Genomic DNA, 15,368 nt, shown 5'->3' on the forward strand with positions numbered 1-15,368 from the left:
ACTAAAGTCTTCTGAAATAGCAAGTTCAGTTTACGATCTCCTCATACTCATTTTATCGGGGAGTGTTTGCCTGCATGTGTGTGTTTACACATGTATGCCTGGCCACCCGGAAGAGGGCGTCCGAGCCCATGGAACTGCAAGTGCACATGCTTGTGTGCCACCATGTAGGTGGTGGGGAGTAAACCCAGGTCTTCTGAAAGAGCAACCAGTGCTCCAACCACTGGGCCATCTCCAGCCCCTCCCCCACCTTCTTTAAAGACATTGTTCTGTTCCTAACAATGTCTACAAAAAACTGGCTTCTAAACATTGATTTTTTTTTTTTTTTTTTTCCTGAGACAAGGTTTCTCTGTGTAGCCCTGGCTGCCTTGGAACTCACTCTGTAGGCCAGAGTCTTTGAACTCAGAGAGATCTGCCTCTCAAGTGTTGCGATTAAAAACATGCTCCACCATTCTCGGTTTAATCCTTAAAAATGTATTTCGGGCTGGAGAGTTGGCTCAGCAGTTCAGAGCACTTGTTGATAGAGGACCTGGGTTTGATCCCCAGCATCTACAAGATGGCTCACAACCAGGTGTCTCCAGTCCTGGGGGATGTTCTCTGCTGGTACCAGGCACATAGGTGGTGCACATACCTACATGTAGACAAAAACACTCAACACACATAATAAGATAAATCTAAAAAGACCTTTCAGAGGACCCGGATTCAGTCTTCAGCACCCACGTGGCAGCTCATAGCTGTTGATAACAGTAGTTCCAGGGGATCCAGTGTCCCATGTGGTCTCGTGCACACACACACCCTCAGGCACATGTACATAAACAAAGATATTTTTAAAGGTATATTTGTTTTTATTTTATGTGTATCCCTGCTTTTCTTTTTTTGTTTTGGTTTTTGTTTTTCAAGGGAGGTTTTCTCTGTATAGCCTTGGCTGTCCTGGACTCACTTTGTAGACTAGGCTGGCCTCAAACTCACAGAGATCTGCCTGCCTCTGCCTCCCTGGGAGCTAGGATCACAGGCGTGTACCACCGTGCCCAGCTGTGTATACCTGATTTTCCTGCATGTATGTCTGTGTACTAAATGTATGTCTGGTACCCAAGGAGGCCAGAAGAGGGTGTTGGGTCTCTTAGAATGAGTTACAGATGGTTATGAGCTGCCATATGCTGCTGGGAACCAAATCGAGGTCCTCTGGAAGAGCAATCAGTGCTCCTAACCACTGACTCATCTCCAGCCTCCCCTGTTCTTTTTTTTTTTTTTTTTTTCAAATAGACCTTACAATCCAGTCTTAATATACCTAGCTGCACTGCAGTCACATGGCATTTCACAGAAGTGAACCCAAGAAGCCTCTCCTGCAGTGAGGGAGTGTAGGCTGAGCCTCACAAAATTCCTGCAGCTGTCTGAAAGGCCAGAACCCTAATCTCTGATTATACAACAGTGGAGATGGAGCCTGGCAGGCCTCTGAGGGCTTCTGCTTCAGACCTTGAAGAAACTGCAAGGTGGAGCAGCTAGGAATGGTGACCCAGGGCTCTGTCGGGACCAACAGGGAGAAAGAAAAGAAAGTAGAAAGGCTGTAGACCCAACGTGTTTTTATTTGACAATGTTAGAGTTTGTGAGTGGTGGCCAACCCCTACACTCTTTCCCCCTCTCTCCTTACTTGCCCCTTCTTTGGTTTCTTAACACCTCATGTCAAATATATCCTTTGGTGTCAGCCTCCACTCAGATAACTGCCCTCTCGTCACCTCCCTTTTCATCGGCCCAGGGTTCTCTTCTCAACGGTGAAGGAAGGCAGAGACCAGTACAGACCAGGGCCAGTACCTCACTCCCACATGTGGTGCCTCCTTCAGGCCTTTCTCAGTCCCACACCTCAGCATAAGGTCATTCCAGTAGCTGCAGCACGAGTGCTCTCCTTTTTACCCAGAGTGCCTCATAGTCTTGGTAGACCTTGACGAAGAAGTTGAGAGAAAACAGAACAAGATTGGTTTCAAATGGGGTCATTCCAAGAGCAGATGTTGGGGGTGTGGTAGAAACATCTGGAACTGGCACTGGGGCTTCACCCCTGGTTTGGGTGGGTAGGTACTTAGGAGTGGATTTATCCACAAACTCACCTTGTAACCGAAGTCCCAGAAACAACAGCCCCAAAAGGAAGAGAGTGCTGGCCAAGATGACTCCAAAGGCTCCTCTCTGCTCTGTGGCTGAGAATGAACAGAAAACCACATGCTGAGCCCTCGCCTTCCTCTCTTTGGGAAGCGAGCTCTGGGGTAGATGCTTGTGAATCCTCACTGGAGGACCCGTTCCCATGCGCACAGCATCCCTGCATTTGCTCTAGGCTGTCAGATTTGTGCACTGCTGTTCTGCCTCTTCTCACATCAGGGTTTTGTTGTTCCAAGACGGGGTCTCACTGACATCCAAGCTGGCTTTGAACTTAGAATCCTGCTGTCTTCTAGTGCTGTGATGATGGACACATGCCGCTATACCCCATCCCACCTCAGGACATTCGGAAATGTTTTACAAAAGAGATTGCGGTTGTACTAATGACGGACAGCAAATAGCTGGGGAATGATGTGAGCCAAAACAAAACTCAGTTTTGGAGAAGCTCATAGGGTAGTGGGCAACCAGACAATATCCTGGGCTCTTGTATAGCCTTGGCACCTCATTTTGAGGTGCATATCCTCTCCAGCTTAAAACTAAAACATTCTGTGGCCTTTGGGATGAAGTTCTAGTGTGTGGCCCATTGAGATTATAGGGTGTAAACTTGTAAGGGCTTTCCTTTATATTTCCTCCTTTACTGTTTATTGGTAGAGAACCTTTGCTCAGTGTGCAAATACCAGAAGACGAGTGCTGGGTACGGAGATGGTGTCTGCAGTCCTTGCTCTCTGGGAGGCTGAGTAGGAGGACTGCTTGGCAGAGGCGTTGGAGGCCAGCCTGAGTAACCATAAGACCTATTTCCAAAAATAAATAGGAGGTGGAATGTGTGAGAGCATCCTTAAAGGTTGAGTATGTTGGGGGTGGAGAGTTGCCTGAGTAGTTAAGAGTCTTGCAGAAGACCTGGTTTCATTCCCTGCACCCACAGGATGGCTCACAGCCACTCCAGTTCCAGGGGATCTGATGCCCACTTTTAGGTATCCATGAGCATTGTATGCACACTTACATCAGGCAAACCACTGAAACGTAGACTATTCAAGTCAACATAGGAAACTGAGTTTACAGTGCTTGGTCATGTCGATGTGCAAGTGTGATCCCCTTGAAATATCGTTGCCTCCTGCCCTTTGTCTCACACACCCTTAGCTATAGCTATAAATTCTCCGTAGGTTGTACAATTTGATGGTCATGTGGGCTGTGCGTCCCGTCTTAGGGGCTCACTTCCTGCTGAACTACCTAACTGGGCTCAGGTATCTGTTCTGGGGATGATGAAGTCAAGATTGCATGGGCATCAGCACAAAGCCAAAGATGCCATGGAAGTTGGGGGCCCCAGGCCTGAGTACCTGTGTGTGGAGAAACCCTCATGCTGACTGTAAGGGGCTCCTCCAGGGAGATATGGGTAACTTGGCAGATGTAAGTGGCACCCGAGGAGCCAGGCTCGGCCATCACGGTGGAAGTGACGCTGTAGGTTCCCACCATGCTTTGCCTGAGGCTGGAGAAGGAGGCACCGGGAACTTGGGCTGGAATTCCACCCAGCTCCTCTCGAATCCATGTCACCGTCACATCCAGAGGATAGTAGCCAGCAATGCTGCAGACGAGATGCTTGTTTGCCAAGTTCAGCTGAACTTTGGGGGGAGCTGCAGAAAGCATGAGGTATAAGATTATAGCAGCAAATGATACATCTTGAGAGGGAAGGCAGGTTGCAGAGAGAGAAACTTCTCAGTGTTTGAAGGGGTTAGGGAGAGGGTGCTACCTGGACGCAGATCCTAAAAGGATACATTTTTTTTCTGGAACTTTGAAGTCAATGACAAGACAGCATGTTTTTTTTTTGTTTTGTTTTGTTTTGTTTTTTTCCTTAATGGAGCTGGGAATTCAACCTAGGGCCTCCCAAGGACTACCAAGTGCTGTAGCACTGAGCCACGCACTGTGCCCTTGGTCTGTTCCCTATCACCTCTGCAGCCAGTGATTGCTTATTTCCATCAGAACTGCTTCTTCTGGCTGTCCTCGGCTGCCTGCTGCCCCTCAGGAAGTTTTGGGAGCATAGCTTGAAGGTCTAGAGTGTCTCCAGATGGCCAGAGAAACCAAGAATGTTAGGCCTGCAGGATTGTCTTTCTAATAGGAAAGATGGCAAACCTGTTCTTCCATCCAGAAAAGCTGGGAATTGGAGGTGATTAACAGCCTGGTGATCTTTGTGATCTGTTGGGCCAGGCCAACCAGGACTGTAGGTGGCCAGTAATCTAAATGATCCTTACAGCCAGGGGCTCTCCAAGCTCCCACATGCAGGGCCAGAGGTGGCTCAGAGCCCGTATGATCTCTATACTCTCTGTACGACTGAGACCAGCCCAGAGCCTTCCCTAGGCCCTAAAGCTGGTACAGGTGGCCCATTTCTTAGAAGAAATGACACGTACCCTGAGTTTTGATATAATTACGGGGGATTGCATTACACCAAGAAACTTTTTCCCCCAGTTATATAGTGTTTAAATTTGTTGGGAATAAACCGCCTGATATCATATTCCCCAGGTCTGACCCAGGTTGACAAAGTCAATCTGAACTGAGTTTTCATCCTCATCTCCTCGTGGTTTGCTTCCCTGCCTGGACACCTGCAGCGTCCCCTCAAGGAAGTGGCCCAGGGGGCTGAAATTACAGATGGCCAGCCAGGGCTGTAAGATTCTGGGCTACTTATTTCTTTGGGGGGAATTATCTTGGTGTTCAGATAATCAGATGCCACCAGTGCCTCCAGGATGAGGATGGTGTTTAGGTTGTGAGAGTGCACTTTCTCTCAGGAAATTCCCTCTGGGTTTGGATTCTAGTCTGGAAAACACTCCCACAGGTACCCCCCCTTGTCCCCAGAATAACCGAGGCCTGACCTTACCTAAGACGTTAAGAGGGATGATCTGTTGAGCTTGGTACAGAGAGGTCGCGATCTGGCAGATGTAGTTGCCCTCATCCTTCAGGGTGAGGTTGGGTAAGGTGAGGGAGGCATCCCCTGCCGCGTGTAGCTGTTCGGGGTCCAGTGAGGCACCCTTGCGCTTTTCCTGCACCTGCCCTGTCTTCCAGCTGTATACAAGCTGGCCACTGCCTTTATGCTGCAGCCGCCACTCCACGCCAATGAGGTCCAGGTCTGGTGCCATGGAGAAACTGCAGTGCAGAGAGACAGAGGACCCCACTAGATGGCTCAGGGTTGGGGTCTCCGATGTCACCTGGAACTCCACTGCAGAGAGAAGAAAGGGTGACTATGGACTGTTTCCTCCTTGAGGTCCCCTGGCCTCCGAACTGGGGACAGACAGCTTGTACTGATTGATTGGTTCATTTCCTGTCCAATGGAGCCACAAACAAATGGTGCTCCGCAAGGTGCAAGGGCAGCATGGCATACGTGAGAGTCAGAACTCGTGATCCTCCTGCTTCAGTCTCTCCAGTATTAAGACTGCGCGTGTGTTCAAACACACCCAGTTTTACTGTTCTTCTCTCCATGAATAAAGTGCTCCTAAGTCCCATGTGCACGGGACCCCCCTTGCTACTGTGAGTGAAGCACCCCCAACCCTGATATGCTTCTGAGGTCACTGGTGATTGTGAAGCGAATGGCCTTGACTTTCAGCTATGAGCGATGACTGTACGTAGGAACATTGGGGGGTGAGGTGTCGTGGTAGCTATGGCCTAGTCATTTCACAGGGAGAATATGTGTCTGTTTTAGTAGAGGGGAAGTATGACGGTTGGTGAAGTAGGTCAAGGCTGTGTGGGTGTATGCTGCTTCCCTTTTGTAGGTCTGAATAATCTCAGAAAGGGAGAATCACACAAGCCACACAAGGCCTGTCGAAAATGCTGGACGTCTCTTCTGGTGTCGAGGTATATTTAGATAGGGCCTTTGAGCCAGTGGGTACTGTAGGCCTGTACTGTCAGCTACTCGGGGAGACATAACAGGATTACAATACTGTCAGCTACTCGGGGAGGCATAACAGGATTACAAGTTCAAGGCCTGCCTGGGCACCTTGGTGAGACCCCTGTTTCACAGTAAAAACTGAGAAGGGAGTTGGAGCTGGAGCTCAGTGGTGGAACAGCTGTTTAGCACAAGGCTCTAGGTTCAGTCCTCAGTACAGGGCAAAATGCTGAAGGTGAATGTTTCTAGGGATGGGAGAGAAACCCCTTCATCTTTGTCTTCTGTTGACTCAATTTTCTCCACTTTGGAGACAGGATATTGAGCTGGACTCTCCAGATACCTATCATCATGTTCTCTCTCTCTCTCTCTCTCTCTTTTTTAACCTGGTAGGGAGGTGGTAGGTGCTGGAGGACAAAGACTGGGGTTCACTAGGAAGAGGCACCGAACAAATTCCGTCTCCCGATGCCCTGCTGTAACTGCCTCTAAGCGTCAGACCACCTTGCTTTTCCCTGGGCGGAAACAGGTGCTTGGGGAGATAAAAGAGCAGTGACAACTTGCCTAGACAGAGTAACCTCCCGTTGCTCTCCCACGACAGCCCAGGGAGAGAAAAATCCTCTCCATTTTGGAGGAAACACCTGATGGTGGTTAAGCTTTGGCCCTCACGTAAGGATCTCCCAGCGTCCCCTCTTCTCGATTCGGGATATTTTAGAAAGAAAAGATGAAGGTCTGTGGGGTACCCCAGGAGGACCTATAAGTTAGATCACAGACTTGGTTTTCTTCCTTCCGTCCCATCTCTCGCCACAGAAAACAAAGCAGAGGAACCTTGGGGCTAATGAGAGGGTAAAGGTACTCGCTGCCAAGCCTAGTGGACTAGTTCAGTTCCTGGAACCCACATGGTAGAAGGAGAGAGCCAACTCCTGCACCTGTGTGCTGTGGCATGTGCACGTACACACGGCATGTACACACCACATACACACACACACTAAATGTAATAAAACTAAAAAAAAAAAAAAAACAACCCATTCTTGTGCCACTGCTTTTTTATTTTCTCACCTTCAGTCCTCACTGTACCCTCGGGGCTCAGGGGTAGGTTCAGAGTAGGATGCCAGACAGCTCCAGTTTCAGCATCTGTTCGAGTCTTCATCACCATGGAGACACTGGGTCCGCCTCTAGATAGCTGGATGTTGCTGATGAACCAAACTGTTCTCTCAGAAGTGGCCTCTTGTCTGGCCTGGAGGAAATACTGGGAGATCTCACAGGTCACCAACCTCCCGCTGCAGTCCGCATGGAGCAAAGCCTCTGCCTGGGGAATCTGTACCAAGTCCACTGGGGAGAAGAGTGGCACATGGGAGTGATGTTGGATGGACTGGCAGATGGGAAGTGGGTGTGGGTAGGTGGGGCTGGGAACCTGGCTGTCCCCATGAGGAAGCCCAGGACAGACAGCTTTTACCTGAGGCCTCGAAGATGACAGGGGAACCATCCTTGGCCGCCGTGCTCCCTTGGAAATCTGTGATGCCCTCCAGGGAGCCATCTTCCAGCACTGGCACCTGCTTCAGCACCAGCAAGGCCTTCTCCCTGTCCCCACTGCTGGCAAAAGCCCCTCGGTGCCTGTCCTCTGCCACCAAGAGGCACTCTAAGACTATGTCCGTGGCCTGCCGTCTTTCTGCCGTGGGGGGCTCTGCAGGGAAAGTGGGGTGAGCACGCTCGCTCCCCACCCCTCCCCCAACCATGGGCCCATCACCAGGTCATGTTGCCCTCTGGGTCCGCTTTCTTGGTGTCTTTACATCATCCATAAACCCAGCTTCGGGGAGGCACCTGCTACTCAAGTGAATCACTGTACGTTCTAGATCTGCCCTGCTCAGAGCCGGATGATTTATGTTTTCATATATTTCTACGTTCTAAACGTGGGGTGCAAGGAACGCTCTTGAAGGGAACTCCCAGTTTGAAAACCAAAACCAAAACCAAAGGAACGAAAATTTGCCATGGCGGAGAGGAGCAGGGGCTCTTGCTGTTCCCAGGACCGCTGACAGCCGGTTTCTCATTTCCCAACCTGCCCCGGGTCCTCCGCTTTCTGTCATTGCTGTGGCCTCTAGCCTCCCCCACCAGGAGTCACCTCCCAAGTGATTTCTTAGCCTGGGGAGCCCCTTCCTCTGCTTCAGCTCACAGGGCCGTGTCCTCTCACAGCTGCTTCCACAGAGGAAGCCTCTCTCTACTTTTGTGTGTGTGTGTGGTGGGTTCTGTACCCCTCTCCAAATTGGGTTCCTCGTGTTGTTAAATGCTCGTCTGCTGGGCTTAGAAATCAAGAGGAAGCTGCTGCTGTTCCGGGTAGCTGGCTCCCTGGAGCTCCCTTAGCTCAGCGCCCCTCCCTTCCTGCTCCCCCACCCCCCAGCCAGATCTCCGCACTCACCAATCCCGGCTGCCCCAGAGAGAGCCAAACAGAGCAGCAGACACCAGCCGGGCTCCGAGCCCATGGAGGCTGCGCTCAGGCCCTTCCGTGCTGGCTGCCTTCTCTGCAGTTCCCCGGCTAGAGAAGGTTCTTTGAGCGCCCCTCACTTGCCTAACTAACCGCCTGTGGTCTCTGTTCTCCTGCCTGCTTCTCTTTCACTTTCACTTCAACCGCCTTTGTCGCCCTGAGGCCATTAGCAGCGGCAGCCGGAACCCTGCTCCCTTCCGTGTGCCCTGCACCCAAAAAATCCCCAGGTGATTTCAAAACCTGCTCTCACCACCTGGTTTTGCTGCCAGCCTTAACCGTGAGAAAGCTGGAGAGGGGATGGAGCCAGAACATAGATCCCCCAGGAGTCTGGACCCTTCTTCCAGACTTCTTTTTCCTTATGTGGGTGCTCCGTATTTGAAGCTGACCTTCTTCCCAGCCCCCGTTAACCCTTCTTCTTCTTCCTCCTCTTGTTTCTGTTTTTCCTCTAAGTTTGTAGGAAGGGAAATAGCAGGTGGCGCTTTCACAGCCCCAATGTCACTGGAGTCCTTGGGCCATATGACCTGCCAATGGGTTCCGATGCTTACCTACACTGAGAGACAAGAACAGTGCATAAAGAACTAGAAAAATGAATTTATTTACAGTTTTAGGGTAAACTGGGAGAAAGTCTCTGCTTTGCTCACAGCAGTGTCACAACTTACGGAGAAGACAAAACCAAAGCCAGGAAGTCTGTGTGTCATTAGATAATGTCTCTTGTGGAAGGTCAGTCCTGGCACCAAGGCTCCTGCTGGTGGCCCATTAAATTAAAAAAAAAAAAAAAATATATATATATATATATATATATGTGTGTGTGTGTGTGTGTGTGTGTGTGTGTGTGTATTTTTAAACATATGTATGTGTGTCTGGGTGAGTGTATGTCATGTGTCTATGGGTGCCAGAGGAGGTCAAAGGTGTCAGATCCCCTGAAACTGGGGTTACAGGTGGTTTTGATCCATCTGACAGTGCTGGGACTCGAACCCTGGTCCTCTGGAAGTACAACAGGTGCTGCACTCACTGCTGAGCCATCTTGAGCCCTTTGATGGTGATTTTGCTCATTTATAATAAGTGTGTTTTATGGCTTGAGCCCGAGCCTCTCCGAGCTTGCTGAACCACACACCGAGGATTCTGTTCTCGTCAACATCAGCCTCAGAAGGGCGGTTTGTCAAGTGCACACAGGAAAGGGTTTTGATGATGATGGCAGGGGAGCGGACCACCACCCAGATCTCCCTGGATGGCGCCCCACCTTTCCACTCAAGGGTTCAAAGGTAGGAAGCAGGCTCCGGCTTCCGGTAGTCTTCCTGAATGGGGACGGCACTGCCTTCCTCCTCCCTGGGGCAGCGGTAAGGACAGAGCTCTTCAGGCTCTGCCCCGCTGTCCACGTCTGTGGAAAGAATCAGCCAAGTCTTGGTCAGCAGTAGGGATAAGAGAGGTGGAAGTGAGGAGAGAGGAGAAAAGCGGGGTGGAGGGGCAGGGGCTGGGGAGGCTGTGGGAAGGATATGGAGAGTGAGAGTAGGTGGGTGAAGTTGGGGGGGGTGCTTTAGGGGTGGGTAGCAGAGCTGAGATGGTGGGCTGGGGGCAGGAGGGGAGGCCTGTCTCTTACTTGGTCCATGATTTCTTCTTTGATGGAAGAACAAGATTCCACCCAGAATTAAGACCAGAAACATGCTGGAGAAGGTCACAAAGACGCGGATACAGTCTGAGCTGCACAGAGGTCTTCGGGCTGCAGAGGCAAAGATGCCCTGAGGCTTTGGAGGAGGGGCTGGCCCTGGACTCCCTCAGCCCAGCCTGTCCTTTCGCTGTCATCATCGTTAGGACCGGTTCTCTCTCTCCTAATCTCTAACTAGCTTCTGCTTCCCTCTGCCTCCCGCTGTGTCTGTCTCTGTCTTTCCTTCTTTTGTGTGTAGTGAATGGGTGTCTGTGCATGCAGAGTCCAGCTCATTCCCATGAGATGTGGGGCTCCTGTCTGACCTGGACACTTGGCTGTTTCGCTAAGCCAGCTGGCTCTGCCTCTGAATGTTAGGGTCACGGATGCGTGCTGCCATAGCCAGCATCTTTTCCAGTGGGCGCTGGGAACTTTTCTCCCCAGCTCTACAGCCCCATCCCTCAGCCCATGCTCAGGGGTTTCCCAAAGGCTGTCCTCTTGGCCTCTTTCCTCAGTGCTTTCTCCATGGGGTAGGGATGAAGAATCACACTCACATGGCGAGTGGGTATGGACAGTTGAGTCAGGAAGTTGCCTGAAGTCAGCTGCACTGTGTAGAGGCCAGCTGGTCCCGGCCTCCTCTGGCATCTCTGGGAGGAACAGACAGAATGAATCACAGCAGGGAACTTCCCATGATGCACTGGGCTGTAAGCCTGTGATCCCCAGGAGTGAGACAGAGAGAGACAAGCTGACCCAGAACCTAGCTGGGGCTTAAGTGCAGAGTGGACCATGCTGGGCAGGCTGGCTGCCTGCCCAGGAGCAGTACATACGTGTGGCAGAAGATGAGTGGGTGGGTGGCGGGTGTGGGCTGGAGGCCTCAGATGGCTGTCTGGTCGGCGTGAGGCTTGCTGGATCACAGTCTGTACACTCCTGGTCCCGGCAATTCCAGCCCTTGGAGCAGGTGCACTTGGCATTGGCCGTGACTGTGCAGTTTTGAATGAGAAGACCTTCGGAGACAGGAGAAACAGGATACAACAGGTCTTGAGAGAGCCGAGGTGCCTGCTTGCCCCTGACCTTCACCTGACACCATTTCAAAGGATATGAGTGTTTTTCATTCCTATCACTATCACCTTACCCCCTCCCCCCACCCCCACCCCCCGCTCACCGCCTCTACCCCCGCCCCCCACTGGCACCTGCTATCTTGCTATTATTGTTTTTGAAGAAGAATGGTTGACAGGAAGTTCACAGGCACAGAAACTGAAAGTAGAAGATTGTATGATTTTCTTTCCTACTCAGGGCTACTTTGAAGCTTTTTATTGGCATATCAAATATTCTATAGAGATGTGCCCATCATACAAACAAAGCTTGAGATTCAGCATGAGAGGCGGAGCGATGGCTTAGCAGCTAAAGGTACCTGATGCTGAACCTAAGAGCCTGAGTTCAGTCCTTTGGACCCACATGTTGGAAAGAAGAGAAATGAGCCCTGAAAGTTGTCCTCTGACTTTAACCCATGCACTGTGGCTGGCAAGCACTTCCCACCCCAAACAAACAAATAAATATACTTTAAAAGTTTTTGTTTTTTTTTCAAATGCCAGGTATGATGGCCCACGCCTTCAATCCCAGCACTTGGGAAGTAGAGCCAGGAGGATCTCTATGAGTTTGGGTCCAGCTGTGTGTGGGTTCCAGGATAGCCTGGGCTACATACATATCGATCTCCTGTCTCAAAAAAAAACAAAAGTACAGCAACATATTAAGAAACAGTACATAAGTTGGGCACAGTGGCACACACCTGTAATTCCAGCACTCAGGAAGGTAGAGGCAGGAGGATCGCTGCGAGTTCAAAGCCAACCTGGTCTACAAAGAGAATTCAGGACAGCCAAGGCTACACAGAGAAACCCTGTCTCAAAAAAACAACAAAAACCAAACCAAAACAAAAAAACTCAAACCAAAACACAAAAGCAGTACGTAGCTAACTCTTTTGTCCTCTTTTGGTAACTGAGCTCTCACAAAGTGGTTATCACCCCAACTTCTGCCATCATAAAACAACATCTGTGCTGTGTGAGTGGAATCACACAGCATGATCTTCTTTCACTTAACCAGCTTAACTTTTCACTTAAGTCAAATTTTCCTTTAATTACTTTGTGAATTTTAGCTATTTTGTTGGCTCTAACTACAGGCCACTCTTTCTCATGGCTATGTAATATTCCACCGTATGGCTATAGCACCATGCATGTATCCATCCATTCTACAGCCAGCGGACATCTGAGGAGCCACCAGTTTTTAACCATTAGTATGCTTATGATTCCTAGTGTGTTTTTAACTTTATCAGAGACTAACTCGATTGTGGGCACCCTTTACACGTAAGATGGAAAGTTTGATCTAGTGTGGGAACCAATGCTGGGAGCTCCCAGTAGTTATACCAGGGGTGCTGGGCTGGGCTTACAGGTTGTTGGGGTTGAGTAGGGAGGTGACTCCCTGGAAGGCAACATCTGGATGTGGGACAGTGCTCTTGGGAATTCAGGTAGCTCCAGGAGCCCTGCAGGCAGAAGAGGGATGTAGGAACAGTGCATGGCAAAGACCTGCATCAACTGTAACGGTTTTCCTCTGCTCGAGGCCTGTCATGATACTTTGGGATTAGGCTGAGTCCACAGGCAAAGGTGAAGGGAGCCAACCTGGCGCTTAGTGAAGGGGTCGAGGGCAGACTGTGTGTGAGCAGAAGGCCTTTTGACAGGGCTACAGAGTGAGGCAGGAGGCTTCGGTTAAGAAATTCCCAGCCGTGTGGAGGCTGCCGCCAGGAAGAGAGAATCTTACTTCTAAGTTGCGTCAGGAATATTTATGTTGCTTTGCTGAATGTGGTGGAACATGCCTTTAATCCCAGGATTCTGGAGACAGATGAATCTCTATGAAGAGGCTACTTTGGCCTACCTAGTGCTCCAGGACAGCCAGGGCTGCATAGAAAAAAAAAAAAAAAAAAAACAACAACAACAAAAAAAACTTGTCTCAAAGAAACAGACACACTACAGCCTGTGTTGCTTTCATTACGATTTCATTCGTCTTGGTATATAAAAAGCGTGGGATGTTTCATGCTTGCACAGGGCCACATTAATCTTTGCATCTCCCCAGTTTCAGCACATGAGTCACGGATGTGAGCCCGTGACTAATAACTCTTAATGCTGTGCTGAGGACGGAGCCCAGACCACTGAGGTGGGATATGGCTCTCTTTGATAGTGGAAAAACTTTTGTTGCTATCCTTTGAGATGGGGGTCTCTCTGTGTATCCCGGCTGTCCTGGAACTCACTCTGTAGACCAGGCTGGCTTTGAACTCACAGATCTGCCTACCTCTACGTCCCTGAGTGCTGGGATCACAGGTGTGTGCCATAGCGCCCAGCTCCTACAATTTTTTTTTTCAACAGCAATTAAAGAGTTCTTTTTTTCTACATACAAAACAGTATCTTGCTGGCAAACATTATTTCAAAGGGGCCTCTTTAAAGTGTCCTATTCTAGTGCCTGAAAACACAGGCCTCCTGAATCCCTAGCAGAGGTGGGGAAATGACTACCGAGCTTGAAAAGAAAGCTGCAGATATCCTACCTCTCCGTTTGCAAAAAAGCAGAAGTTTATAAATTAGGAGAAAGGACAGATCTATTTGTTTTTTCCCCCAGAAAGGCTTCTGTGCAGGAAGGCTGCGAGGCTCTGGCTTCTGACGTTCTCCCCAGCTCCAAATTCTGAGCAGCCGACCAGCAGATGGGCCCTGGGCACGCAGGCGGTTCATTCGCTGGAGGATGCTCTTCTGAAACCTGGGTTTCTGGAATTACCTCGCCACCCCCCCCAATTTTATAAAAATAACAATTTTTCATTGTTTCTGTGTACCCAGGACCTCAGAGGACAACTTGCATGTTCACTCTCTCCTTCTACCATGTGGGAACGAACTCTGGTCGCCAGGCGTGGTGATGCCAGGTACCTCCACCTACGAAGCCATCTTGTTGTCCCCACCCCTTTTTCTTTGAGACAGGGTCTTGCTGTGTTGCTCAGGCGGGCCTTGAACTCCTGTGATCAAGCAATCCTCCTGCCTCAGCCCGCCTTTTAGTTGGGTTTTGATGGACGTGTGCCATTGCGCCGGGCCCCGTCGCTCTCTTTATCGTGTCAATCCTATTTAGGGATCCCTCCTCATCGATCCTTCAGATTCTCCCCATGAAACCCTAGACCTCTCCCCACGCGCTCTGCCCAAGGCACGCTGCGCGTCAACACTGGCCCCGCTTCGCGGGAGCCTTGGAGCAGCTGAAGCTCTTGGACCCCGACTCTTTTGGCTTCCCCACAGCCAGCCCCACCGGCATTGCGGCCTCAGATCTTTCTCGGTGCCCCCTTTCTGCACCCTCTGCCCCTCTCACCAGAGTTACAGTGTCTGCAGCTCTCGCAGTGTGGCCGGGTGTGGTAGCCTGGGGAGAAGGAGATGCCGGGGATACAGGGATCACACTGAGCCGCTGTTCTGTCCTGGCTACAGTCCTTCACAAAGAATGTACCTGTGAGCAGAGGGTCCGCCGTCAAACCCCAGGCTCTGCAGCTGCCTCGCTTTGCTTGAGTGCAGCCTCACCCCGCGCACCTCCCTTCATCTCAGACAGCAATCGCCCAGCCCTGCTGAGGCCCACTCTTACCTGGTTCACACATCTGGCAACACAGTCCACCCCGAGTCCGGTAGTGTCTGTCTGGACAGCTCTTGGAGGCTGGGGTAGCTGAGAGCCTCACCAAGGTCCCCAGCATGCACAGCCAGTAGGGAGGTGGCCACGCCATGGCTCCTGCCCGGGGAGGTCTTTTCTGAGCCCCAGCTGGTCGTGGGAGCCACTATAGGCTCCTCTGTGCTCTGGGCAGCAGCTTCCACTTGGGTGGAACCTTTGACGGCAGTTGCAGCTGTTTTGTTTCTCTCTCTCTCACAGCAGCCTCCACCCCCTTCTCTTTTCCGCACCCTAGAGAGACTATGAAGGGGCAAGCCCAGCCCTGCTGCTCTTCACAGACGCATGCCCTCCTTGGGCACTGCTCTCGCTAAGGAAGCCAGGGTCTACCTGTCTGCACACGTTGCCTGTCCTGGTCACAGGGCTGGCCGGTAGATGCCCTCATCTCTCCTTGGTGTGTCTCCTCTCTCATTCTTTCCAGAGATGACCAGTTTAAAGAAGGAAAAGGGCCAGATTGCAGATCGCCTCTGAAGTTCAGAGGGCCAGACTAGTTTTAGAGTCGTGACATTTGCAGCTTCTGCATAAAAGTA

At 50.8% G+C, this 15,368-nt stretch overlaps 2 protein-coding genes across 4 annotated transcripts; both read right to left on the reverse strand.

The window, feature by feature from the left end:
* Window positions 1–1,560: 1,560 nt before the first annotated feature.
* On the reverse strand, window positions 1,561–8,698 carry Tapbpl (TAP binding protein like). Its single transcript, XM_021636929.2, has 7 exons — window positions 8,412–8,698; window positions 7,455–7,682; window positions 7,058–7,330; window positions 5,003–5,341; window positions 3,474–3,767; window positions 2,097–2,183; window positions 1,561–1,932 (listed from the first exon to the last, which is right to left on the reverse strand). Exons 1-7 carry the CDS (start codon window positions 8,473–8,475, stop codon window positions 1,916–1,918), a joined length of 1,302 nt encoding a protein of 433 aa, XP_021492604.1. The 5' UTR covers window positions 8,476–8,698; the 3' UTR covers window positions 1,561–1,915.
* Window positions 8,699–9,060: 362 nt separating this feature from the next.
* Window positions 9,061–15,019, reverse strand: Cd27 (CD27 molecule). Of its 3 annotated transcripts, none has more exons than XM_060384237.1 (7): window positions 14,764–15,019; window positions 14,500–14,631; window positions 10,944–11,120; window positions 10,671–10,763; window positions 10,075–10,194; window positions 9,718–9,855; window positions 9,061–9,219 (listed from the first exon to the last, which is right to left on the reverse strand). In XM_060384237.1, exons 1-6 carry the CDS (start codon window positions 14,897–14,899, stop codon window positions 9,734–9,736), a joined length of 780 nt encoding a protein of 259 aa, XP_060240220.1. In that variant the 5' UTR covers window positions 14,900–15,019; the 3' UTR covers window positions 9,061–9,219; window positions 9,718–9,733. The 3 variants fall into 3 exon arrangements, with proteins under 3 accessions (XP_060240220.1, XP_060240219.1, XP_021492619.1); XM_060384236.1 differs by having other exon boundaries at window positions 9,061–9,222; XM_021636944.2 differs by lacking the exon at window positions 9,061–9,219 and having other exon boundaries at window positions 9,232–9,855; window positions 14,764–15,018.
* Window positions 15,020–15,368: the final 349 nt, after the last annotated feature.

Source organism: Meriones unguiculatus, chromosome 5, assembly GCF_030254825.1.
Source record: "Meriones unguiculatus strain TT.TT164.6M chromosome 5, Bangor_MerUng_6.1, whole genome shotgun sequence".
NCBI lineage: Eukaryota > Metazoa > Chordata > Mammalia > Rodentia > Muridae > Meriones > Meriones unguiculatus.